The sequence below is a fragment of the Rattus norvegicus genome, chromosome 15 (genome assembly GCF_021556685.1).
Source record: "Rattus norvegicus strain SHRSP/BbbUtx chromosome 15, alternate assembly SHRSP_T2T, whole genome shotgun sequence".
NCBI classification, from domain to species: Eukaryota; Metazoa; Chordata; class Mammalia; order Rodentia; family Muridae; genus Rattus; species Rattus norvegicus.
In genome coordinates, this window is record NC_141548.1 from 55,884,977 (window position 1) to 55,912,820 (window position 27,844).

Sequence of the window (27,844 nt, forward strand, 5' to 3'; positions counted from 1 at the left end):
CTCCTAGCACTTAGGAGGGAGAGGCAGATCTCTGAGTTTGTGGCCAGACTGGTCTACAAAGTGAGTTTCAGGATAGCCAGAGCCATACAGAGAAACCGTCTAGAAAAACAAAAACAAGCAAACAGACGAACAAACAAAAACCAGTACTTCCATGGGTTCCTGTGAGTTGCACCATGATTTTCCAGCTGTGGCGGACTGAAATCCCCATGAAACCATGAGCTAACATAAGCCGTTTCTCCCTTAAGTCGCCAGGTATTTTGCATCAGTGGAAGAAAAGTGACTAAGGTAAGTTGCATTTCCTGAAGAAGTACTAATTCACCACAACCCTCGGGCTACAGGAGAATACTGAGGAATCCTGCCCAGTGTTGAATGTAGAGAGAGAAAGTGGGATGGAAGAGGGTGAACTGGGATTATATGGAGAGGAGGCAAACCAAAGACAGCTCCAAATGTTCCTGCTAAGGACCTCTCTTACGAACAGAGAGGATCATTGACAAACTTAGTGCAGAAAAACACGTGTCATGGGATTTGTGCCTTTGGTTATTCAGACGCCAGAAGGGATCCTAGTGTTGAAGGTAGAGATGCTGGAGGCGACCATGACACCTGTTCCTAAAGTAGGAAATGTCGCAGGCACTGTTTGGAAACACAAAGGATAAAGAGGAGATTGCAGAGCAGTCGAACGAAGTCCTTTAAAAGACTACTGGGCTCCAGGCTCACAGCATTGTGACCCCAGTGCCAAAATCGTTATCCTCGGTTCCAAAGCCAAGTGTGTCAAGAACAAAAGCTGCTACTCATTTTAAATACCAGACAACAGGGAGAAGTGGGGACCGTGGGCATAAAGAAGGTGGATCTCATCACTGGCAGGAACTGAGGTAACTGAAGCTATCGCCATCTAGAACGAGAAAGAAGACAGAGCCAAAAGACTAAAGAATGTTCAAGGGAGTGTAAACTGAGGAAAAAATGTAATTTTCAATTCAAATTATTAATGTTAAAAAACAGTTCTTAAAAAGATCCATTTGTCGGACAAACTCAAGCTTCTTTTTATTTAAATTAATTTTTGAGAAATTCATGAGTTCTGATCTGTGTCACTCCCACCATCTCTCCACCCAACTACTCTTGTGGCTCCCCCCACAATTCATATCTTTTTAGAATGTATACATCTATGCACACATAAACATCCATATGCGCAAACAAGGGTGTGTGTGAAATATCCATGCATACACGACCTAGTGAGTCAGTTCAGCTTTGCTCATATGCACATGTGTCCAGGGCTGACAACTTGGGACAGGACAACTTATGTGGGAGCTTATCCCTGTTGAAAACTGATTCTGCCTCTCAGTACCCATTGACCACCTGTAGCTCTTCATGTAGGGATGGGACCCCATGGAATTCCTCCTGTCCATGTTGTCCTGTCTGTGATGCTACCATGCTGATTTTGTTTACCAGTGCACTTCCCCCCATCACCTCCAACTCCTTAAGAACTAGATAAAGAAAGAAAGAAAGCAATGTGTGAGTTGGCTGGGACACTTACTGTTACTCATGCTCCCAAAACTACAATATTCAGGCCTCTCAATATCCTTCCTCTGGTTTTATTGCCCATGCTTACATGTTCTGCAAAACCCTTATTTTAATAAGTATTAAGTTTGCTTCTCTGTATATGAAATTTCAAAAGATATATTCACTATCATTAAAGCCCCTGTAGACCAGGAGAGGTTTCCCATCACCAGGAAAGAAATTTACAGAGGCAAATGTACTTCCCTGCCAACGCCAGAGGAATCTGCCCTGAGTCCCTCATATAGCACAGTGTTATTTATCTGTGCTCCCAGAGGAACCAATGGAAGCCCCACCCCTCTCATATTATTTGATCACTATTTTCCATCAGTCAATTTTCCCCCTCGGTAAGAGAATTACAGTGACCTGTATGCCTAGTACCTTTGTTTGCATCCCCATCTCCCGAGTTAATAATAAATTCCACTGGTCCGTTCTTGATTGTGTTCTTTTTTATGCTCCTATATTTATCAGAGGGTTACACAGCATATCGCAACGCCTTTGCCAATTCTAGGTATTTAATATTTGTCTCAGTCAACCTGGAGTCCCGAGAAAGCACACGCTGAAATTATATGCAGGCTGCCTCCTAAGGGAAGTCCTGTGTGTCCCTAGAAAAGTTGTCAATCTCACCTAGTTTTCAAAGGTTTTAAATGTCATAAGAATATTATATTGAACAAGAGTTTCTAGAAGAACAGAACCAATAACTGTGTGTGTGTGTGTGTGTGTGTGTGTGTGTGTGTGTCACATGCATTTAATTAGAGTAAATACACAACCATGGGTAGGGGTTGTTTAATGGAGCAAGGGCAATTATCAGTAACTACACTACTGAGGTATATGGCTCCCCTCCCCCAGCCACCATTAACTTCCTATAGCACCAAGCTCAGGGATGGGATGCAGCTCATAAACTCATTCCCCATCTTTAACAGGGCCTAGTTTTATGCAGGTCTTGAACACGTAGCCACTTGTGCTGTGAGTTCACAGGTATATGATATCCATCCAGAAGATAGCATTTCACATCACTCCTCCCGTCTTCTAGCTCTTAGACTTTCCTCCACACACTTTCCAAACTATCTCCTGAGCCTCGGAGGGTGTGATGAAGACCCTGTTCACAGCCGAGCACTCCAGCCATTATTTTCAGCTCTTGTTTAGTTATGAATCTCTGCATTGACCACTGCCCACTGCAAACAGAAGCGTCTCTGACCAAGGCTGGAAACATACTTAATTATGGATATAAACATGAATATTCAGAAGGCAGTTGGACACCGTGTCCACTTAGCAAACCGTTTTTCATAGGACTGATACCATCCCTAGACATAGATTTTTGGACTGGTTTATTATACTAAGCACGAATCCCACATGTGGATTGGGCCCCGTGTAATCACAAAACAGTTGGTTAGCCCCATCTTATTCATGCCACTATTGCACCAGCGGGCACATCCTGCCTAGAGGGCTGGTATTTTTTGCAGTCCACCGAGCTCACAGATGAATAAGAATATTGATGACTTTATTCCCCAGACGCCTGCCTTGAACTTCCGAAACTATGAAAGACATTCAGGAGATGCAGGGCAGTGGGGGAGCTTCTAGAGCAGTTATGTCTTGATTTCTTGATGTCCTACAACCAATATACAGAATCGGTCACCAGACATAGAGTTTTATCATTTAGTTCTGGTGGGTCACTGAGTTTGTGAGGTAAAATACCTGTCAATGACTCCAATCCCCCACCTTTGACTCATTTCAGCTGTTGGATCTCACAGTTAACCAAGTCCAGAGACACCATGGACCAGAGATCATTTACCCGTCTTTGTACCTTGTCTAACTTATATCCTATAAAACGAGCAAAGCAAGGTGATATTTCATATTCTTGAGTTTTCTAACAGTTTATACAGGACTAATTTTCAGGTCAGTATGGCATTTAAGTAAAATGTGGCACATCCACAGACTGACACAGCACATAGTTATTAAAAAGTTTTAAAATAAGAGTGTTTCAGAATAATGCATATGACCCTAGTGTATGAAAGTGAAGATGATAAACATTGCACTTATGAACTTTCCAGAAAGAAATATGGCAGTATATTTCAAGAGCAATAAAAATGTCCAGAACCATTGAGCAAATAATTCCTCTTGTAAGACTATATCTTAAATTAAAAATGTTTAAGTTCACCATAAATCCAAGAACATCTTCTTGAAAATGTCAACAGAAATAAATCACATCTGGAAAAAAGTCAATAAAAGAAAAAGAGTACAAACTCTCAACATCTAACAATAACAATATGATCATATGAGTAGAGATATTTTTAGTGGAACTAGTATATAGTACGAATAAAGCAGATCACCTCTTTAAAAACATTGATTATAAAAATGTTTTCAAAAACGTAATCCCACTACAAGGCAGAAAGACTCTCGCTAACACACACACACACACACACACACACACACACACACACACACACACACACATGAGTGTCGGGCTTTGCAGTCAACAACTTCCCAACTTTCAAACTGAACTGCTGGGGTAGGGGGAGCTGGCAGGGGACGGTGTTTGCTGTGCAAATATAAGGAGCTGAGCTCAGATCCTCAGCACATATGTAAAATGGACTAGACCTCAGGGGGTACATCTGTAACCCCAATTATGAGAGGTGGAGGCCAAAGGATTCCAGGGCTTCACTGGACAGCTATTTAATCAGTTGTTGAACTCCAGTTCAATGAGAGACCCTGCCTCAAAATATAAGGTGAAGAGCCATTGAAGAAGATACCTACTGTTGATCTCCTGCCTCCGTATGTTTATGGCATGGAAACAAGCCCTGGCTCCCATCATGTACTCATGCTCAAACACACATGTGTGTATACACACACACACACACACACACACACACACACACACACACACACCCTGACCTATGTAGGAAAGAGACAGGGTTCTAAAAAGTGCATATTGCTAGACTCAGACCTAGGTTCATTAACTCGTCAGGTTAACACATTTTAGAATCAGGCGTCTAGATGTCCCTGCATCCTTTTGTAGACTATTAGTTTGATGAAGACTCAACATTGACATTTCTCAAATTTAAAACTGAAGCCTAAGTACTTAGTCAGATGGCATTTGGGAGTGGATAATTATGGGGATAACTATGACACACACAAGGTCCTCACAAGCATGACACACACATGCCCCTCACAAAAGATGAAGGGACCAGAACTCCTGCTTTTTGCAGTGAACTTGGACCAAAGTGCTCCTCTGCAAACGAGAAAGAGAGCCCTCATCAGGGACAGAATGGCCCAGCTACTTGATCTTGGATTTTCCAGCCTTCAAAATCATACTGAATAATATCCGTCATGCTCCAGCCCAGTGTATAAAGTGTTTGGAGAGCTAAGACAATTTCTATTCCCACAGATTGAAGTAGATTTGAGTTTTTGTCATTTTCATTGAGCGTTTTTACTGATTACATTCCATTCATAGCTCATATTCATTCAAACTGAGAAACTGAATATTCTCAGCCGCATGCCTATACATCAGCAGTTCTTAACCTGTTGGTTGCAACCCCTCTGGAGGGCCAAATGACCCTTTCACAGGGACCATGTAAAGCCATCAAAAAACAGACATTAACATTGTGATTCATAACAGTAGCAAAATTACAGCTATAAAGTAGCAACAAAATAATTTTATGATTAGGAGTCACCACAACACAAGGAACTATATTAAATGGTCACAGTATTAGGAAGGTTGAGAACCACTGCTCTAGGTAATTTTGGACACATTTCTTTAAGTGACTAATAACCATTCATTTTCATTACCAGAAATATCAACATTACTTTCTGATTCCGTTTTCTTTACTTTCATACCCAAATAACGATATATACTATTAATATTCTTGAGCATAGAAGTTTTGATCGAGTATAATTTTATGCTGACTGAGAGAAACTGTCATGATTGTTACCCACCTCATATAGATACAAGAACCCTTTGAGTAAGTTAGTCTGTCTGCACCTCAAAGAGATCAAGATACTAATTGAGCAAACACTCTTTAAACTTTGTTCAAACATTTAACAATTAAAAAGAATTTGCAGACTTGTGTATTCTTTTATTATTTTGGTTGTGAAGCTCAGTTTGAAAAAAATTACCTTTCAGTAAATTACATTTAAAAGTAGTTATCTTGCCTAGCAAGCGCAAGGCCCTGGGTTCAATCCTCAGCTCCAGAAAAAAAAAAAGTAGTTATCCTGGGAATGGTAGAGTACACCTTTAATCCCAGTGTTCAGAAGACAGGGGCATTTCTGAGTTCAAGACCAGCTTGGTCTACATAGTAAGTTCCAGGCTAGTCGGAGTTACATTTTTTTATTATTATTATTATTATTATTATTATTATTATTATTATTATCATCATCATCTACCTTAATGAATTCTCAAAATAACATTCTTTTAACCATTTAACAGGTACACAAATGCCTCTCACATGACACAGAAAAGCAACTTTCTGCGTGGCAGCTCATCCACCCTTAGGTTATATTCCACTGAGTTCAGTTCACCTACTTGTTGTTTTTTAGCAAGACTAGCCGCATACTTTGCAAGTCTCCCAGCAAAACTAAAATGCAGAGTCTATATACAGAGCTGGGTCCCTCTGACTGATCGGTCTGTTGCAGGTGCACAGGCTGCCATGTTCAGTAAGCCAGACAATATAGTATTCACAACCTAGCAGCCTAAGTACTGATTTTAAAAACTACTTGTAGTATTTAGTTTTCTGAACAAAGTACACTTGCTGGCTACATTGGATGAAGTTGAGATCTGCTGTAAATAATTAACCAGAAACTCTTACACAGTTCAACTTTTATTGAGAGAAGAGGGGAAAAAAAATGGACATTGCTAGAGTTACTGTGTCCTCCCCCTAGAAGCTCCAACTCAATCGGGTGCACAGTGAAGAGTTGGAAATTCTTCAAATCGGAAATTTGAAGTTTCTGTTCAGGTTTCTAAACAACTGCAGAGTCACATACAAGTCCTTTCCACAAGTTAACTGGGGGAGGCCGGCTGGTATACTAGCGCTCATCCTCTTGGTGCCTTCTGGAAGCATGTGAGGCACGCTATAGAGGTCCAGTGTCACAACAAACACACTCTCGGGACACCAAGACACACAGCGTTAACAGGAACGCGCGAAAAGGCTCTCGGGAACGGCCTTGTGAGGAGGGGCGAGGCCCCGGGAGCTCAGGCTCTAGGCGGAAGCTCCGCCCTTCTTTTCTGGAGAGTTCGGAACCTCACCAAGGTAAGACGGCGTGGGTGGTGAGTTCCAGTAATTCTCTACCTGGTCTGGGGCGGCTGTGCGCGGACGTCTAGAGTTAAGATGGGGATAGTAGCGGAGAGTGGTGACGATCTCTGCACCGTTTTCGCTGCGGCAGGGCTGGCCTCGTTCCACCGGACCTGCTAATCGCTTTAATTTCGGGGAGCTGGAAACAATGTGTGACCTGAGGCACCAGGCTTTCTGGGAAGCGCGGGTTGGCGGAGTACGCGCCGGTACAGCATTTCGCTGAGCACTCCCCCGCGGGACCCCGGGAACGCTTTCCTTCCTGAAACCCAGCCTGGGCTGCGAGCGATGCCACCAGGACCCCGAGGCATCGACCTCAGTGCGCGCGAGACCGTGCCCAGTGATACTAATTCTGGAATAGGCTTCTCGCAATAGGTCATTTGTAGTTGAGTCGCCAGAAAGATGGCATTTACAGTTTTTTGAAAATTAATAAAATTCACTAATTTTTATGTAGGCCATATTAGGCCTTTAGGCATTCTTTGAGAAGAGAAACCCCGGGCTTCTATAACGGTATTGTTTGTAGTAGGACATACCAGTAAGAAAGTAGACTAAGGTTTTAATTAGCATATATATTGATGATACTAGGATTTTTTATTTATTTTTGAGACGTTGTAGTTCTGACTGCCCTAGAACTCACTTCGTAGACCAAGCTGGCTTCGAATGGAGATCCACCAGCCTCTGCTGGAATTCAGGCATGCGCAACGAAGCCTTAAAGTTCAACTTTGAGGCACTTCAGATATAAGATAGGCTGTACAAGCAAGGATCTTGAAGAAGACAGCTGGCTTGAAAATGAAGGTCCTAAGTTTAATTTTAAATGTGTTGGGTTTTCCTATAGCTATAGAAATTTTAAGCACTAATGCTTAAAAAGATTGAATATAAAAAAACAGATTTAGATTTTTTTTCAACCCAGAAAATGTGGTTGAAATTTAGGGACTGTGGGGGAAGTATGTGAAGAGAACTGGGAATGGGGCATAGGGCAGGGGAGGTGGGGGGTAGGAGTGAAATAGAGTTCTTAGCAAGGAAGGTGGTGGTCAGTACTGTGAATTTGTGCCCTCCCCAAAGCAGCAAAAGTGTGTTTTCATTGTCAAAGGTTTGTGACTGAACCCTAAGTAAGCCTTGTGGCAAATAGGTACAGTTACACAACTCTATCCTTACAAGTAGGATAGGTCCTGAGAATGTACTCTTAACAAAGTTCATTCCTGTGTGAGCATGCCAGAATGAGGTTCTGCAAGCCTCCGGTGAACATGTACAACGTACAGACTATGGTAGGCAGTTCTAACACAATGGCAGCTGCTGGTGTGGCCTCACACAAAGGAGGTGTATGTAGTAAAATACAACATAAAAGATTCTCAACAAATACTATGTCAGTAAAAGACTGATTTTTGTCACTAGAGCTTACAGGTCTAAAGCAAATCAGTGAGTAAATTCTGCTACGAATGTAAGCAGCCCAGAAGCCTTAGGATATGCTTGTAGATTTCACAAACAAGCTATATTTGATTTATTGTAAAATATCTTATTCAATAATAAATCAACCTTAGCACACTTTAATTTTTTATTTTATAAACTTTGTAGTTTTTAGAACTATTTTTTTTCCGGACCTGGGGACCGAACCCAGGGCCTTGTACTCCCTAGGCAAGCGCTCTACCGCTGAGCTAAATCCCCAAACCCCAGAACTATTTAACATTATACTGTTATGTAAACTGTTTTAAAATTTTTATCAGCTTTTTTTTCCTGTTTCTAATTTTCACAAACTTTCTATAAAAACTAAGACATAATCCCACAATCTTCAGGGTTGATTCACAGGACCAGTCCCATCAATATTGCTGTCTTCTGCATCCACCTTTCATCCCATGGAAGAGCTTGAGGGCGCTACTTATACATAGATGGCCTCTCCCACAGAGGCAGCCCCTTCTCCACAGTGCCTCATGTAGTGAGCACCTGACGAGGCTCTTTTTTCGGAGCTGGGGAGGAGATGGTAGCTCACTTATTTTTCTCATCATAAATTTGATTATAAGTGATGAGTGTTCTTTTCTGCTGATAAAACCCATGTGATTGGTCTCACGTTTTAAGGAGCCCACTGAGCTCTGCAAATGGTTCTGTGAAGTCTGTCCATGGGTGTTGTCTTTCCTCTACAGCTCTGCTACCTTCTCACAGGGTCACTGTCATCTCTGTAGGATGTCCTCCCTGTCCTGATTGTATTAAGTAAATTGGGAGGCTGAGGTTTTGTCCCAGGTCAACAATCACCCACCTCAAGAATGTCTCTGTGAAAATACAAGGTGTGTGTAACCTCTGGGTAGCCTGTGCTGTGGTAAACATGTCCTGATTATAATCCACTTCTTCTTTTTAAAATGTTTTTATCTTAAAATCTTATTTTAAAATATTTTTGCGGGGCTGGGGATTTAGCTCAGTGGTAGAGCGCTTACCTAGAAAGCGCAAGGCCCTGGGTTCGGTCCCCAGCTCCGAAAAAAAAGAACCAAAAAAAAAAAAAATAAACAAAATAAAATATTTTTGCTACCGTTTGGTGCAGACAAAAATGTGTCTGCTCTTTGGTACAGATTAAAAAAAAACTAGCAATTGGACAGGCAAATTTAACTTTCAGGTTTGTTTTTTTTTTTTTTGTGGCTCAGTTAAAATGATAATATATGGCTTCGAATAGTTGTTTTCCATACAAAAAGGTTTTATTGAAAAATATAATCATCTAATATATAATTATATCTTGTTTACTTGATTTAAAATTAAATTTATAAAACAAATAATAGTGGGGAGGTGGGAAGGGGTGAATGGGTGGGTGGGGGAACACCGTCATAGAAGAAGGGGGAGGGGGAATGGGATAGGGGTCTATGGACAGGAAACGGGGAAAGGGGATAACATTTGAAATGTAAATAAAAAAGAATCCAATAAAAATAGGAAAAAAATCTGGAACCCCAAGATTTCATTAATAATTAAAGGATTTCACCTTCTGAAAAGAAAAGGAGTGGGGATAGTATACATCCTTGTTTTACTCCCGAACTTCATGGGGATGCTTTAATACACTTTTCTTTTAAAGATGACATCAGCTGTGGGTAATTTCATATGTGTTTATCATGCTTAAGTATGTTCCTTCCAATTCTACTTTCTCTGGGACTTGTATCATGAAGGCATATTGGATTTTGTCATAGTCCTCTTCTACATTTATTAAAATGACCATGTGATTTTTTTTTGTATTTGTTCTTCATTTAAAAAAATAGGAGAAAATGTTTAAAAACTTGATAGAATGTCAAAGAAAGAAAAGCTAAAAAATTATTTTAGCCCTGTTTCTTATGGCCAAATGAAAAGTTCTGACTTAGAATTATGCAACAGTCCAAGAGCAGAAGAAATAAAATAGCTTTAGTTTATTCAGATAGGGGAGTAACAGTTTAAAATGACACAAAAAAGACCAGGTCTTCTTTTTTAAGTTTCTCAAAGTATGGAAGAAGCTTAAAACATTATTCATGAGCTCTGCAAATAGCAATAGCAATAGTTCTTAGGTGCTTCTTAGGACCAGACTTGGACTCAGCCTGCCATGTTTTAAGGAAGCAGATGTAATTTTGCTAGGCTTAAGGAAACAAGATTTCATTGTAGAGTAATTTAACAAATAAATCGTATTCTTTGGTCTCATTCCTATGTCTATAAAAATATATACACTGACTTCATAATGTTAATGTTCTAGGTACATGTGCGAGTAAAAATAACTGAAATTTATGTAGAACAATAACATGTTATGGAATACTCTGTCATGTTCATATGATAAATATCCTTGTGGCAGATAAGCGATATTTGCAATCATATACAAAACATTAAAATGTAATATTTCATATGTTATAATCAAGCTATCTATAGTTAGAGGGTACTTTGTGAATGTGTAACTACCCTACTCCTGTGGAATTGGCTCATCTTTTTTATGAAAGAGAAAAGAAAGTTCCATGATCCTCTAGGTGGCAGGACTACAGAGCAGCTAAGATCTCTGCTGTCAGCCCACCAAAGTTCAAATCACAGTTCTCTAGTTTACAGCTAAGTATCCAGATTAAAAGGCAGGACTGAAATCACTCTTAATTGTACAAAAAAAAATGTCCAAAATTCACTTTTCAAAGTGAATTAGTGTTACACTTCTAATAGTAGCCTGGAATAGCATTCACTCAACACACGGGGAGTGAGTGACATCACTGAGAAGACCACCGGGGTGGTAACACCTCTTCCTGGTGTCTGCCACTTTATTTTATATTTCATATTATATAAAAAGTGCTTCAGGGGGGTTGAGGATTTAGCTTAGTGGTAGATAGAGCGGTCCTCAGCTCCAGAAAAAAACAAAAAAACAAAAACAACAAAAAAAGTGCTTCAAGTGGGAAGGAAATCTTTCTATGCCAGATATACATCAGAATCAGTTCAATTCTTCTCTATATAATAGATATTCATGATAAAAAATGAATTTCCAGCTTTTTCCACACATTTTCTGTTGAAAGATAATATATTTATATGTGATTAAATTTATCTTCATATGAGAATCAAACAGATTCGTTTCAGAGAAAAGGAATTAATTGGCAGGCTTCAAGAGTTTCTGACGATGAGCTATTCCTTAGTTGACAGCTAACAGGCTTACAATTGCTTGTTGATTTGTTTGAAAGGAGAAATGTTGATCAAACAAAAATCTCTTGTCAGTTTCTTGCACAGACTCATAGATGTGCATATAAAATGTCTGTGGTGCTGTAAGTGTTCAGTAATTGTCTAAATTAATCAGTAGCCTAGGAACTGTTTTGAAAGAATGTGAGGCAGTCCATAACCACAGTAATAGCAGCAATACTCATGTATGATATACCAAAATACTGACCTTTTCTAGAATCAAGCCAGTGCCAGTGGCGTACATATGAGCGTGAAAACTGCTGTGTTTAGATAATTGATCCGAGAACAGTTTTGTTTCAAGGGTTTCAGAAACTAAAATGCCTTTCATACGCTGGGCATGCGATGGCAGGCGCCTTCAACCTCAGCACTTTAATCCCATTTGAAGCCAGCCTAGTCTATGAAGTGAGTACCAAAACATCTAGGGCTACAGCTACGCAGAGAAACCCATCCTGAAAAAAAAGCCTTTAGTTAATGGGATTCATCTTCGTCACAGGAGAAGAATGGAACTAAAACAGATTTCCAGCAACAAGTGCTTTGGCGGGCTCCAGAAAGTTTTTGAACATAGCAGGTAAGTGTAAGGTAACTCTCATTTGATTTTGATTATCTGATTTGTTGTAGTTTTGAACAAAACTTTCACTTATAAACCTGCTTTCTCTACCTGACTTGCACTGTCTATCTAATGGTGTTACCAAACTTAATTGTTTCTAGATTGAGTGCTATAAGAGAAAAGAGAGCCTATAGACTGTTGGGGTTGATAGCCTTCTGGAATTTTCTGGAAAACCATCTGTGTTATTAAAAATTCAGAGAACGTCTTCCTTGTGAATCCTCTAATATAATAAAGAAACCTGAACTTCATTAAATTGGCAGCATAGGCAGACATATTTGCCTCCCTCATCTCCTGAAATCTAATTAATATATCATTATGTAAATGCATTAAATACACATATATATACACACACACACAAATGCACTCAACACACACACACACACACACACACACACACACACACACACACCTCAATATGTGCATGTGCTCCAAGAAAAAGATAAAGAAGCAGAGGTCAGGAGCTAAGAACAATATTTTAGAAGCAAAAGATGCAGATAGGCACACAACCAGCTAACGTATTAACAAAGCCTAGAAAACTAAATTCTAATCTAAGAAGTGATTTCTAAGATGTACTGACATCAGTGGAAAGATAAACATAGAGTTGAGAAACAAGGTGATTAGGGAGTTAAAAGTTTATTTTAAAAATCAGAGAGCTCTCAGATTGTCTCAACATTGTATGTAGTCAGATTGCTGCTTTCCCGGTTTGGTCAAAGACTGAGGGTTTATTACCCATCAAAGGTAGACAGCTTGCACTGGGGAACTCCAGACACAGTTGATGAAGGAAGAAACAGTGCAAGCAGATACAGAAAGAATAGACACTGAAGTTTTCCCAGCGCCTGCCAATTCTGTGGGTTAGGCTTTCTTCTCATGGATTTGACTATGCCAGAAGAACTGGTGCTGTGATGAGGAACTTTTAATAAACTCGTCTAGCTAGACCCAACTGAGCAGTGAAACATTAACAGACTCACCAGGCATACTGCTGTGAACCATTCACTTAGTGTTTCACTGTGAGATGTTAGTAGACAGTAAAGAGCCTCTAGATACCTGAGTAAGGCCCCAATTTGAAAGATGGTGTGCTACATACAGGAGAGGGCATAAGGAAAAGGCACTGAGTAGTAGACTGCAGACCTAGCTTCAGATGTCACACTGACCTCAGTCCCTAGTGGTCAGTACTATTAAAAATACCCAAGCACCCAGAAATCATAATTTGGTAACAGAGATGACAATGCTCAATTGAATTTTCTAGAAAGTAGTATAAGGCAAAAGAGTAAGAAAATTAAACCAGTCAGAGAAATCCAACAGGTGTGCTAAAGAGTTTGAAAAATAAAATTGTGTTGCTGCAAAGAATAAATAAATCTAGAGCTGGCAAGATGGCTCAGTACGTAAAGGCATTAGCCATCGAGGCTCATGTGCCTGGGTTCTTTGATCTCCATGTCTTAGTCACTGTTCTGTTGCTATGAAGAGACACCAAGACCAAGGCAACTCTTACATAAGAAAGCATTTAATTGGGGCTTGCTTAGACTTTGAGAATTTAGTTCGTTATCATCACGGTGGGGAGTGTGGCAGTAGGCAGACATGGTGCTGCAGAAGTAGTCAGAGCTATAGCCTGATCCGTAGACATCGGCTTTGAAACCTCAAAGCTCACCCTCCAGTGAAACACTTTCTTGACAAGACTACACTTTTTAATCCTTTCAAATACTGTCACTCCCCTGTGACTAAGACTCAAATCTATGAATCAGTGTGGGCCATTCCTGTTCCAGCCACCACACCCCAGGACCCATATGGGGTCGACTGAGAGCTGGGGACCAGGGATCTGGAGACAGGCGTCAAGCTGTAGCACAGTAGCTCTGATAAAACACTCGTGAAGACAGAGGAAGGATGCGGAACACCTCAGTGCCTAGAAGCAAGCGCAGAACTGAACACATGTTTTGGAATCCCTTTTTTATAGGAGTTATTGTGTGTCATATCTCATAGGAATACAGACGTTTTAATAGAAGTGCTACATTGAGAATCACATTTAACATGTAGAATGTATGCTGCCTCAAAGCATAGGCTCAGGCTGCAGAATGGCTCAGTGCACTAAACTGACTTCATTCTTTAAGGGGTTAAGTACATATCTTAAATGTTGATACTTCCTTTGGATGTTAAATGTTAAATCACATGCTTAAAAATTCTTTATTGAATACTCTTCCTTTTTATAAACTGCTAAATTATTTAGTTTCTGTCCTGATTAATGAAGGGCATTACTTTTTTCTGTGATATTACAGTGTTGAGCTGAAATGTAAAATGAAATTTGCTATCTACCTACCACCCCAGGCTGAGAGTGCAAAGTGCCCTGCACTTTACTGGCTGTCTGGTAAGTATTTTATTTTTGAATTTCACAAAGGAGTTTTTCCTTACCTTTTTATTGTGACCTACTTATATACTTTTTGAGTCATTTATCAGAAACTTCGGATGGGGCTGGAGAGACAGCTCAGTGGTTAAGAGCATTTCTGTTCTAGACTCCAGCGTGGCTTCTAGAATCCACGTCAAACAGCTAACAACTTGCTGTAACTACAGATCCAACACCATCTGCTAGATTCTGAGGGCACAGCTACCCTACTCACACGTGCACACATAGTACACATCATTAAAAAGTAATAAAATAAATACTGTTTTTAAAATTGAAAAGGCTATCATACTCTGTTTTGTAACTTTATCTTGAGAAAAACTTCAGACTTAGAGAATTAAATTTTCATTTCCTTTTTAATTAGACCAAGTAACTCAGCTGTAAAGTGTAGCACTCACTGATAAAGGCTTGGCCGTCTTACACATAATTCGTACCTGCCTAAGCGTTTCTGGAGTTTGCAAAGACCTTGGCGGTCGAACAGAACACTGTTGGTTAGAACTGGAACGCAGAGCTTCATGCATTCGAAACTCAGACAAGTAACTTCCTAGATGTGTCCGAGTACTGAACTCCACAGCGCTTCCCGGCAGCGGTTGAAGGAGTCCAGAGAACACGGTGCTTCTTAACCGTGGTTAGTGTTTCCAATCAGGCTGTAGAGTACATGGTGAGAGCGGGGTGCACAGGAGTTCCGAGCCCGTGTTTACTTCTCTTCCATAAAAGACGAGCACATCTTCATCAGAGCAAACATAGGGAGAGTTACAGCGGTTGTCACAGAGGCTGGTTTCCTTCCAACAATTCTTTCTTATGTTAACAAATCCTACCCAGGCGTCTATCAAGGAGAATTCCCTAATGCCAGTGTGAAAAAGAAAACAAACATTATATTTTAACAAGAAAAAAAAAGAACATTTCTGTCTTAGTTTCTTTCTTTCCCTGAGATAAAACAGAATGCTGAGCGGTGCCTCATAGAAAGGAGAGTTTATTAGCCTCCAGAGAGGCTGAGAGTCCATTACGCCGGGGAAGCATGGCTGAAAGCAGCATTGCACGGGCGCAGAAGCAGCAGTCTGTAAGGTTCCTCCCTCTCTGAAAGCACGAAGCGCGGAAATCAGGAAGAGAGTGGGTTTATACTCCAAAGCCTCTCCCCAGTGATAGAATTCTTCTAGTGTGTAGCTTTTAAATTTCCCCAGATGTGGGGGCTGTCTACACCATGCTGATCCAGGGGAAGCAAGAAGGAAGTTCAGTTCAACATGTCCCAGTAGCCAGTGTTGGTTCCAGTTTCCAGAGTCTGACTTTGAGTCGTTTATGAGACACATTTAACCACGGCACAGTGTGGTGAAAAAAGCTTCCTGGTGTTAATTACCTCAGTCCTGTGTGCACAACAAAGCTTAAGACATGATTACATTGAAACTCTTTGTAAAGCATGTAGGACACCTTCCATAAAGATGGGTTTTATAGCTTGACTACATCTGACATCTTCCATAAATATAGGTTGTATAATTTAACTGAGAAAAACAAGCTTATGATAAGGGCCTGGGGGAAGACGTGGTGAGGTCTCAGCCACACAGATAGTGACAAAGTCACCAGGGTATTAACCAAATCTGCTCTCAGCCTTCTGGGTGGAAAACAGGTTATATATTTTGCCCATTGAAGAGATAGCCCTGTATGTTTAATGTTCTTGCCTCCCCTAGTGGTTATCTATGAGCACACATGCATTCTATACCCGAACAGTGCCATCACCTGCAGACTGAGTGTTCAAATGCTTGAGCCTATGGGGTATTCCTCATTCAAACCACAATTTTTTTTCTTAGAAGTGTATTAGACATGCCAGCGACAGTAGCAATAAAATTAGATACTTAATTAGAAAACATGCTAATTGTACTCCTAAAGATATTTACTTCATAGAAGACAGGCCTACAGAAGCTAAGGACTGTCCCAGGTCACATGCAGTTGTCAGAGTTAGTCCAAACCTGTGCTTTTTCTGCTACCTATTTGTAGTGAGTTAGTAAAGTCTTACCCTTCGCTTAGAGACCCGACTCAGAATTGAGATCTAACAGTGAATGCCATCGGGGCTTTGTGAGTATAAATGCGGGTCCTATTTGTTTACATCCAATGACAGGATAGGTGCATTAGTGAGATGCTGAAAATAGACCTTGGAAATGAATCCTGATTTCTCAGATGCTCACTGTGTCCAAGGTGCCATTCAAGGGACATTACATATATACAGTCATATATGGTCTGCTGATGAGGAAGGGGCAGTCGGTTCTGTCTCTGGTCTTGAAATGACCAAGTGGAGATGCAGTAAGGATCTTGTCTGAAGGCAATTCTGTAGGTCCCAAGAGCATTCAGCTGTCGACTTTCCTGTTACTGCTTATGAGCACTCTTAACCTCTCGTCTGTCTGTCGTAGGCTAGTAACTGTAAATGTTTTATAGTTTGTAGCATATTTACCTCAGTAAGCTTCATTGTTGCTAATATTCAGCGCTATTGCTAGTTCACTTTTGCCCACTCTGACAGCAATGTCAGGTAGCTAATAACTCTGAGCTAGCTGATCTTCTGTATAATAAAATATTAAAGCTTATAGAATACTCACAATGTAGCTTAACATAACAACCTTTTTTCATTCTCAGGTTTAACTTGCACAGAACAAAATTTCATATCAAAGTCTGGCTGTCAACAAGCTGCCTCAGAACATGGCCTTGTGGTCATTGCTCCTGATACCAGCCCCCGTAAGTATCCTTGTCTGAAATGCTTTATAAACCACTAGATCTTTAAATCTAAGCCTTTTTTTTTTTTGGTTCTTTTTTTCGGAGCTGGGGACCGAACCCAGGGCCTTGCACTTCCTAGGCAAGCGCTCTACCACTGAGCTAAATCCCCAACCCCTAAATCTAAGCTTTATGAGTAGAATAATACCCATTATACAATTCCTCTCAAGTTTTTGCTGTTATTTTTGGTCATTCAAGCAGCAACACGATTCTAAAATACCATCCTGGGAGTAGAGTGGGGAAACGGGATGACGTGATCTTTAACATTGACGTCTATCTCCTCAGGGTCATAGTGGTGAAGGGAATTACAGAAGTGTTGGCAGTCTGGGGGAATTGCAGGGAAAGCATCATCACACCGTCATGGAAAGTAAAGAGCACATGAGCCACTTGTAACAGAGTAAGGATGCATAGCTTTGGAATATGAGGGGAAGTTCAAGCTAGGGTAGTTTACCTTGACCCTGAATTCTGTGGTTGGAAGATCATTCCTTCTTACCTCGTTGGCCAGCACAAGTGGCATGTACCATTCGAGGTAAAAGGGCACAGTCGAATCCCATTCCGTGTCTCAAAAAGTAGAAGATTCAGTGTTCTGTGAGCGTTCCATTGTGTGGGCTCACATATTCAGCTAACAGCATGTGCAGTGAGGGTAGCCTAGGCTACATAGGCTGACAGGCTGACTAATGAGTATCCTGTCTCAGCCTCCCAAGTGCGGACATTATAGGTAGTTGCCACTGTACCCAGCCATAGAGTCCCAAACATGGGTACTCACTGCAGAGTAGGTGAAAGCCTAACTCTCCCTTGCCAGGTGGCTGCAATATTAAAGGAGAAGATGACAGCTGGGACTTCGGCACTGGTGCGGGGTTTTTTGTGAACGCCACTGAGGATCCTTGGAACACTAACTACAGAATGTACTCTTACGTAACAGAGGAGGTAATCCAGTTTGTCTTGTAATTATTAACTGTGAGCACGGGGAGTGTGGTTTTACATACAAAACCCTTCCAAGCCTGAGAATTTTAGTAGAGGAACGACACTGGTTTTCCTAGTATTATAGTTCCTGCAGTTTAAGTTAACAGTAAGTGGGGATTCAAGGATTTTTATAACTGTATTCAGATCTGTGACACTTCCCAAGTTATGTCAGAACATAGCACACGGAACAGCCCTTCATGTCCCGGAGCTGCTTCAGTCAGGTGTCCCTGAAGCAAGTAAGTACTTGATTAGAAAGGGAAAAGGACAAAGCCTGATTTCTTTTAATAATATTTATATCAGTATATGCATTTCCTGGATTTAATCACATGTATTGTAAAAACGCAGAAACAATTACAATGCAGTCTCATGGAGTCTGGGGTGAATTGTTTGTTGTTTGCATGATGGATCTCATGCATACTCGGCAAGAACTACCACTGAGGCACATGTCAGCACCCAGTCACCCATACTGTGTACACCTTAGATGGCAGTTATGTTGTGGTGGGGCTTTTAAATTTTATTGATCTGTGTTTTTATATTATGTTAGTGGTTTCCCTGTTATTGATTTCTGTTTATATTGATTATGTTGGTGGTCTCCCTGTTATTGATTTGTGTTTATATTGATTACATTGGTGGTTTTCCCTGTCAGCATATGTTCACTGTACATTGTACTAGGTTTCAGCAGTTTCCTACAAGCAGTACCCACACAGCCCGTTAACTTCTCCATTCCCTCTGTGAGTTATTCCTCTCTCAGACATGTCCAACCCGCAGCATATGGCCACTTGCATTCTGGGATAGGTCTGAGTACAGCCCAGCCCAAAACAGTAAACTTACTTAAAATGTGTTTGGTCTTTGTGTGCTTTTGTTCTTGGTTGTCCCATTCTTACATGTGGGCTGTGTAGATAACAACATCACGTTGCGTTTTGACACTCTACCTGTTTCTTTCATGTCATATACACAGAATGGTTTTATGTATCCATGTAGACTTTAGGATCCACAAATGAGAGAAAGTGTGAACTGTTCGTGTAAGTAAATGAATGTTAACTATCATTTAGCATGTTATTCTGGAATCTAGTTAGATCCTTTTTCTTGCAAATGACAGAATTTCACTCTTCATGGCTGAATACAATCCATGCATATGCTCCACATTTTTGTTACCTGTTCTGTTGATGTACATCTAGGCTGATTCCATAATTCAGGTATTGTGAACAGCAGGGCAGGAAACATGGGTGTGCAAGCTTCTCTGATGTATTGATTACTGTGTGGGTCCCTGGAATCAGACTCGGGTTGTCAAGCTTAGAGGCAAGTGCCTTTACCCTCTCACCAGCTCTGAGCACTTCCTAATTGGAAAGTGTATATCAGTTCCTGCCATCTAATTGTTCGCTGTTTGTTTACCCACGGCTATGCCATGGTTTATTCTTTACTGTAGCCTCATGAATGTATAGCTTTCTCTCTAGTACATAGTATTCTTTCACGTATCCTCTGTAATGTTGGCGATTACAAACTGTATTTACACTCACAAAGCTCAGACGGTGTGCACTGTTAGACTTCAAGAAAACATCCACACACATATTTTTCATATGAGTAACCATTGTCTACTGGGGGCTTTCCTTCTTTTAGTTTTCGCCTGTACAATTATGCTTTTGATGTACTGACTGTGCCTCTAACATATTGCTTTGGAAAAGTCGGACTTATCTCCTCTGAGCTCTTTTACCATGTTATTAAATTCTTTCTAGCTTCCACAACTCATAAATGCCAATTTCCCAGTGGACCCACAGAGGATATCTATTTTTGGTCACTCCATGGGAGGTCACGGAGCTCTGATTTGCGCTTTGAAAAATCCTGGAAAATACAGAGTAAGATAACACTAGCTTCATTGATAAACACTTCTGGGGAGTGGCTTTAGAATTGGGAATTAAACATTCCTGTGGCTGGGGTTTCCTGAGGTTGGCAGAAGGAGTAAAGCGTGACCACATGACGCACACAGTAAGATCATAAGCCTCAGCGTGCCACCGGAATGGCTCTTGGGGGCCCGGTGGATGTAAGGGAACTCACAGCTTTCATTTTCATCCTACCCTTTGCACCACGACACTATCTGTATTTCATTTATATGGTTTTTTCACAAAGAAACAAGTTTGTAATGCTGAATTTGATTGCCTATAGTGGAGAACACTCATATTTTATGTTCTTAGTGCTCTGAATTGAAATGCAGCTTGGTTGTAAAATATCTCTCAGCAGCCCCCACCCCCACATACACACTTTCTATAAGGCTTCAGCAGCTGAGATGAAGTACGCTTAGAAGGGGATGCATGTGTTACAACCCAGGCTGTTTGGCATCGTGAGCTCAGTTTCATCTGTCTCCTCCTCTCCTGTGCAAGGGAGGCAGTCACTTCAGGCTTCCTGCTGAAATGCAGGCGTTGCTCAGAGCGGTTCCACAACACAAGACTAGAACACAGGGTTCGCTTTTCCAATTTTCATACAGTGATCAGTGAACTGATGGTCTAAAGTAGAAAAGTGACCTTAGGTTTTTGTCTTTTAAAAAGTAGGAATAGCACTGTGAATTATACAGAATGAGAATTCTAAAGCCAAGAGATGCCCTATTGGCCTGTTGAGAGTCAGCATTGTCAGAGCAGAAAGCTGTGATGGAAATGCCAGCATGGTGAGGCAGACCTTGCGTCTGTGGTACTGCTGAAGAGAAATGCCTCACTTAGTGACAGGTTCACTAAGGAAGGCACCAGCATTTAGATCATCAGCTTAAAGGTAGAAACTCTGAACTTTTGTTTAAGGCTTGCTTGCATTAAGCAGTTTGGTGTGAGGTTTTGACAGATTATCCAAAGCTGTGGTGTGAAGGGGCTACAGGTGCAGGGTTTTTGTCTTAAGTCAGATGTTGCAAGCTCTAAACATCTATATTTGATTTAGCAAAATATAACTTATTTTTAAATTTCCTTTTGTCTCTGAAGTCTGTATCTGCATTTGCTCCAATTTGCAACCCTGTGCTCTGTCCTTGGGGCAAAAAAGCTTTTAATGGATATTTGGGACCAGATCAAAGTAAATGGAAGGTAGGTGATGGCTGATTCTGTACTCATTCTTAAGTTTTCAGGTTTGTTATGCACACTCGGGCACACACACACACACACACACACACACACACACACACACACACACACCGTAAGTGTATATGTTGAGATCCTATAGTACTCCTCTATGCGTATGGGTCTACATCTGTAGAGTAAACCAGAAGACACTTTGGCTTTAGTTAGGTTTGCAGTTTGCATGTCCAGACCTTCCCCATCACCTTTGCTCTCTGCTACCTCACCTAGCACTGTAGCAGGACCCAGGAGAACCTGAGGTGATTTAAAGTACCCAGGAGGACGAGTGTGAGTTACAGGCAGGCATTGCTGTTGTGTTTGTTACTTAAGCCTTGCAGGTGTTGAGGGCTGCAGAGCCAATCCTCAGATACCCACGGACGGCTATGTAATAGTCACCTTGGTTTGTAGTGGTTCCGGATCATGGAAGTTTCCTGAAACTACTCTCTCTGCTGGTGATTGCTTTTACGTTTCTAAGTTACCAGTACTTCTAAATTAATTTAAAAAAAAAAACAAATTGGACATCTGACGGACTTAGACTAAAAGTTAAGATAATTTTTAGTTTAGTTTTGGTTCTAGTACAGTCTGTTCTGGAAAATATCGCTCTGGACACTTTGAAGTCTTCAATGTTTCCTCATTTTACAGGCGTACGATGCGACCTGTCTCGTGAAGTCCTACTCGGGTCCACAGATTGACATACTAATTGATCAGGGGAAAGATGACGAGTTCCTCTCGAATGGCCAGTTACTCCCTGACAACTTCATCGCTGCCTGCACAGAAAAGAAAATCCCTGTTGTTTTTAGGCTACAAGAGGCAAGTATTAGGAAACCTTAGCTTGATCCAAATAGCAATACTTTTCAAAAGCAAGATTACATACAGTTCTCTTAACTTAATTGTAGATACTTTAAAATATAGGGTCATGCTGGCAGAAAGAGTTTTTAATTCCATTAAGGCATCTGAAGTGAAGCTTGTGAGAAGAGGCCAGATCTGATTCAAATAAGCAGCTTTGCAGTGACAAACAGGAGCAGTCTTGCCCTCAGCAGGCTGCACAAAGCAGGGAGTTCCAGGCTCTCGCTTCCTGTTGCTAACGTGCTGCCTGCAGTCCCAGGCCTACAAGAGGGAATCACGCTTGGCTTACAGACTTTCTTGATTGTGCACAATTCACCTTTTTGTACTGCTCTGGTTTTAGAAATTTTACTTTTATTTTTCAAAAACTATTCATAAGTTTCCAAACATATAAACAAAATGTCCATTTCAAGGTGAAACTGAACACTGAAAACCATATATGATCATGATTTATAAAAACTTACTTGTTCAAGCTTAAAGGTAGTGACTGTGTCAGACATGTCTACTTAAAGTCCAACTGCAGTGAAGCAGATCTGGCCAGTGTGCTCTGTGGTCCACTGCAGTTCATACTGTGTTCATAGCATTAGCTTATCTGCAGTCTTCATTCTAGCAAAGGAAGCCATTCCTTTCCTCCACTTCTGTTTTATAGATATGCCATCCTTAGAGAATACTTGTAAATGTCTTACCTACTGTCGTACCGTGTAGTAGAGCCAGGACTCTTAAACAAGATCACGACCACAGTTTTTGTCCTGTCATCATTCTAGCCTTTTCTAGGCTGTGTGCTAAAGGGATGAGTAAGAGCTCACCCGAGAGGAAGCTGGGCATTGCACGCTACCTCTCTAGCTTACACAGGACTAGTAACTCCATGTTTACCAGGGTAGTTTGATCATATGGAATACATACAAATATACATACAAATGTATATCTGTATGTATTGTATATATATAAGTATGTATGTATGTGCTTACACACACACACACACACACACACACACACACACAGATATTTATCCCCATATAGTAGGTCTGTGTGTGTGTATTCCATCCTTAAGTAATAGCATTTTTTTAAGTTTGTTTCAATATTTCCCATCACAATTGCGTTTAGTTCAATAGCCAACCTGAGAAGCCCCAATTCCAGTTTGGTCATGAGTTTGGCACTGTGTTGAACTGATCACCTGTAGCTGTAAGCTGTAATCATATTTTGTTCAGAAGACTGTAACTGCATTAGCATGTTGGATACTTTGTGTGCCTCCCCGAAGGCTGGGCCGGGAAATTCTGATTTTTCTGTAGACAAATCTCTTCCCCAGCAAAGTGTGAGCATATTTGAAGCTTATTAAATAACAACCTAGAGTTAGAACATGGATGACGTTAATGAGGGGAAAACCATAGTCAGTATGTTAATTTCTAAAATGCCTGTCTGTACCCCAAGCAATGAAGAAATGAGTTTGGCTCTCTTGGGAGGAGCCAAGACAGAATAGTACATTCTTCTAAGAGTATAGGAACTTAATAAAATTGCCATTCAGAGTCTTGAAGTGAGGCCCAATGTTTTGGTTCATTTTCCTGTCGGCAAAGGCAAGAAGAGTAGTTGCGAGGTCTGAAGTGGACTTCCTTAGCTGTGCTGTAATTGGTCAGCGGAGTGGACACTGCTGAGCGGTGGTTGCCGAGGGCCACTCGAGGGTGGCTGCGCAGCCTCTGCCCTTAAAGTCCCCCGGGTCTCAGAGGTGGTGCTCTGTATGTTAGGTTTTGTGGTTTGACTCTCTTGATGGATTTTTGCTATTTTTTTTAATCACTGGCTTAATCATTAGTTATAAGCATAACTATCTTCTTAGGAAATAGGTGTTTTGAAAAAAACAGGTTTTATATAAAAAGAGACAAAAATGACTGCAGTCTTGTCCCATTTTATCCCCCTTCACTGTGTGTCTGTCATGTCGGACGTTCTTAGCTCATGTTTGTGCTTTGTCGGTTCTCAAAAAAGATTGCTCAACAGGAAAGGATTAGTTCTTGAGGATATTTATTTATCTCATAGAGGTTTAATCTGGGGCTCTGTGGCATCTAAATTGGATTTTCAAAAAGCACTATGTAGACAGTGTGTAGAGACTCTGGTTCTAAAAAAATAGGGCATCAACTGTCCTGTTTTTAGTTACTGAAGTTACAAAATAAGGAGAAATATTCATGGCCTAATAGTGAAGGAACATCCAGAAACAGTATTTCCATCTTGGAAAAGAGAAAGAGGAAGGCTAGTACCCCCCCCTTCGGGGTGTCTTTGAAGATTCTGGGGCTGCTTGGACCTCCATGCATCTCTCTGTCTCAGTGCAAGGCCCCCAGCACCTAGACTCTTGACTGTTAATAAACAAATGGAGGTCTTTCAACTGTCTTCTTCATTAACTCACGGGGCAGCCTGAGCTTTTCCAGTTGGATCTAGGAAATAAGCAGGAAAGCACGGCCTTTCGGTGTAGTATCCATGGTGTAGTGGAGCACGGCTTCCTTTCTGAGAGCTCAGTGAGGACTGAAAGTGTGTACAGTGCCACAGCCAGCCTTTCTTAGGTTTCCCATTTAACATTTGCAGGAGAGAAGAAAAGGCCTTCAAGTGTCACTAAATATAGGTGATTGCGGAAGCCAAACTGACTAATTAGTTCAAGTGTGTAGCAAAAGGAGCTCATTTAATAAGACTAAGAACTAGAACTGGAACCCTGTCGTGGATGGCACACAGAACAGCAGTGGCTCAGTGTGTTCTCTTGCCTTTTCTGTCGATACTTTTAAACTCCTTCTTGTAGTTTAAAAACTCTATGGCAGGTAGCAGCCATAACCCTAACCAGTGAGAAATGGAAGCCAAGTAATTCCAGGGTGTGGTCTTGACCGTAACGAGCTTCCCGTCTGACGCTCTTCCACACTGAAGACACGGCATTATCCAGGAGGGCACTGGGAGTTGTCCACACTGGCAGTGATTTCCTGTTGAATCCGGGGTGCTTTCCACCTCCATCCCCTCTGGCAGTGGGTTTTGTCGCTGGGGTAGGTTCATCTCTAACTCAGCTGCTTGGCACATCACATTTTCCCTCTGCTTGCCCCATTGACGGAGGGTTTGATGAATTATTCCCTTCATCTCAAAGATAAGATATGGGTAGGAGACTCCCTCCCCCTTTCTCTCTGGTGGTAGGGGAGGGTGCAGGAATTACATGTGTGCTTCTGCGTGTAAAGGCCAACAGTAAACATCAGTACCATTTCTCAGATACTGTCACCATTTAAAAAAGATGCAATCTCTCCGCCCTGGGAAGCTGCTTAAGCTATTGTGGCTGGCCAGCCAGCTCCAAGGACTCCCCTCCTCTCACTAGAGTTACAGTGCAGCCACCACACACCTGGCCTGTTTTTCGCCCCATTGTGGTTCTAGAGATTGAATGCATGTCCTCGTGACTGCAAAGCAAGCACTTTACCAACAGAGCCATCTCCCTGGCCGGAGACATCACTCCTGACTTTGATGTGTGATGGCTAAACTGACTTCCTAACAGTGCTAAAGCCTTCAGGGCCCTTCTCCACATTGATTGTATGCACTTCCTTTGTCTTTGGATATTGTTGTTATTAGGTCAGATGTGCTGTCTCTGAGAATTAACACCTCCAGCCCACGTTTCTAACCTGATTCTGCTTGTCAGTGTGGCACATGTCCCCTTTGCACATTTAGTCGGTGTACCGTTGCTTCTCTTTGCACATTAATGACGTTAGAAACTAGGATATGCGGAATGCTTGATTCCCCTTCATATTTTTGCTGCTTTCTAAATCAAGTACAAAGATGACAACTTTGATTTTGATTAAACTGTACTTAAAAATTTAGACTGTGTACACATCTATTAAATGATAGGAGAGGTCAAAAGAATCATAGCAGACGGAGTTTCTGAAGGGTGGGTCAGTGTCTTATTTTGTCTTCTAGGGTTATGATCATAGCTACTACTTCATCGCAACCTTCATCACTGACCACATCAGGCATCATGCCAAGTACCTGAATGCATGAAGAGCTTCAGACAAGAGAATCTCATCAGGATGATAAAAGTTGGAATCAACAGGATTGCTGACAAAAAGATTTTGGATTTCCTCTGAAAAGATCATGCTCCTGCAGTTGAATCACTTTTCTGAATAAACATATCAAACTTTCTGGTTTAAAGAGTTATTTTACCACTATTCACATAGGACTTTAATGCCCGATAGTCTTCTGAGTCACGTGGAAATCTGTTCAGTAGTCTCGTCATAGACCGTGAGTGCAGTTCTCTTGGTGGTGAGTGTCTGAGGACTTAAAGGGAATTCAGCACAAATTTTTCAGCCCTTCAGATGTAGTCCACTAGCTCTTCTTACTGTGTACCTTTCTCTTCTGTCTATCAAGGGTCTGATTTTTAGAAGGCATTTGATAGCCAGTCGTTAAGAGTACAGGGAATTGGGCACAGAAGCCTTGAGTAAATACCTACCATTCCACAGCTGTCTGTGCAGACTTCCTCATTCTCAGTCCAATCTTTTCTTCCCTGTTGAGCTGAATGCATTTGTAAATATTGTTTGGGGGTTTTTTGAGTCTCTCGAGATTATATAATACCCATTCTGAGAATAAGGAGATAAACTGTATGCTACTATAAACAAATACTTTATCTTAGTTACATGGAAAGGTTTAACTTGGTGAGCTTGCAGAGAAGTCATTGGTCGTTAAATAACCACACTGCTCCCTGAGGAACTTAATAGATAAGCTTTCTGAAACATGGCATGAAGCTTGATTGCCTTTGATGAACCAAAGGCTGCGTCCTGTTTTCTCTTTTCTTGTGTTACAGGGTAAAACAACGTGGGGAAGAAAGGGTTTGTTTCATCTGACACGTCATAGTCACTGAGAGAAGTCAGGGCCAGTATTAGAAAAGTAATGCTCCTTATTGATTCATTTACTCTCCATGGCTTGCTTAGCTTGCTTTCTTAGTGTACCCAGGACCACATGCCCAGAGGCAGCGCTGCCATAGTGGACTAGATCCTCATATCAGTCAAGAAGATGTCCTTACAGACTTGCCTACAGGACAATCTAATAAAGTCTAAATTCTGTAGCTGTAAATACTGCCCCAAGTTTTTTGTCATAGCAGTTTTAGGACTTGTTTGTGTATGTGTGTGCATGTTTGTGAATGCCCAAAGACCACCTCAGGCATGATCTCAGGAAGATGCTGCCCATCTCCTTCCAGACAGGATCTCATTGTTCTGTAGCTCTCCAAGAGAGGCCAGCCTCTCTAGGGTCCTCCAGCTTTGCCTCCTCAGTTTTGGAGTTGCCTACCCACCACACTGGGCCCTGTAAAATGAGGTCTAGGGTTTATGCTCACATCTTCATGCTTGTGAGATTAGTCCTTTACTAGCAGCTGTCTCCCTAGCCCCACTTTAGGGATTTTTCTTTCTTAACTAGGTGGGTGCTATTATAAAAATCATGGCCAAAGGCAACCTGGGGAGGAATGTGTTGCTTTGCAGTCATCATGAGAGAAAGGCAGGGCAGGGATTAAGACAACTGAAGCAGACCATGGAGGAACACAGCATGTAACTTGGTCAGCCTTATACAAGCCAGGATCACCTGCCTTTGTAGGCCAGCCTCTCCCACATCGATCAGAAGAACGCCTCACAGACTTGCCTATAGCCAGTCTGATGGTGTTTTTCTAAGTTCAGGTTCCCTCTCCCCAGATGATTCTGGCTTGTGTCAACTTGACAAAAACCTAAGCAGCAGAGCTTATATATGTACACTC

At 41.3% G+C, this 27,844-nt stretch overlaps 2 protein-coding genes across 7 annotated transcripts in view; one reads left to right on the forward strand and one right to left on the reverse strand.

Moving 5' to 3' along the window:
- The first annotated feature begins 6,742 nt into the window (after positions 1-6,742).
- Esd (esterase D) lies at positions 6,743-26,246 on the forward strand. Of its 4 annotated transcripts, none has more exon segments than NM_001106051.3 (9): positions 6,743-6,791; positions 11,959-12,033; positions 14,340-14,428; positions 17,081-17,179; positions 18,018-18,142; positions 19,912-20,031; positions 21,136-21,234; positions 21,907-22,074; positions 26,026-26,246. In NM_001106051.3, coding segments are annotated over 8 exon segments (849 nt in total). In that variant the 5' UTR covers positions 6,743-6,791; positions 11,959-11,965; the 3' UTR covers positions 26,107-26,246.
- Lrch1 (leucine rich repeats and calponin homology domain containing 1) overlaps positions 14,801-27,844 on the reverse strand; it is a 204,739-nt gene continuing 191,695 nt past the window's right edge. For 2 of the 3 annotated variants that reach the window (XM_087586448.1, XM_087586442.1), the window contains one exon: positions 14,801-15,304. In XM_087586448.1, the coding sequence (XP_087442574.1) occupies positions 15,266-15,304 (39 nt within the window). In that variant the 3' untranslated portion in view covers positions 14,801-15,265. The remainder of the gene's footprint in view (positions 15,305-27,844) is intronic. The other variant, XM_087586443.1, reaches the window with a different exon arrangement.

Bases quoted from the DNA above. Each gene is read 5' to 3' on its own strand.
- Esd (XM_087585392.1), top strand. From the start codon at position 11,966: ATGGAACTAAAACAGATTTCCAGCAACAAGTGCTTTGGCGGGCTCCAG. The intron at 14,429-17,080 runs GTAAGTATTTTA...TTTCATTCTCAG, and splicing joins TGCACTTTACTGGCTGTCTG to GTTTAACTTGCACAGAACAA. The intron at 21,235-21,906 runs GTAGGTGATGGC...CTCATTTTACAG, and splicing joins CAGATCAAAGTAAATGGAAG to GCGTACGATGCGACCTGTCT.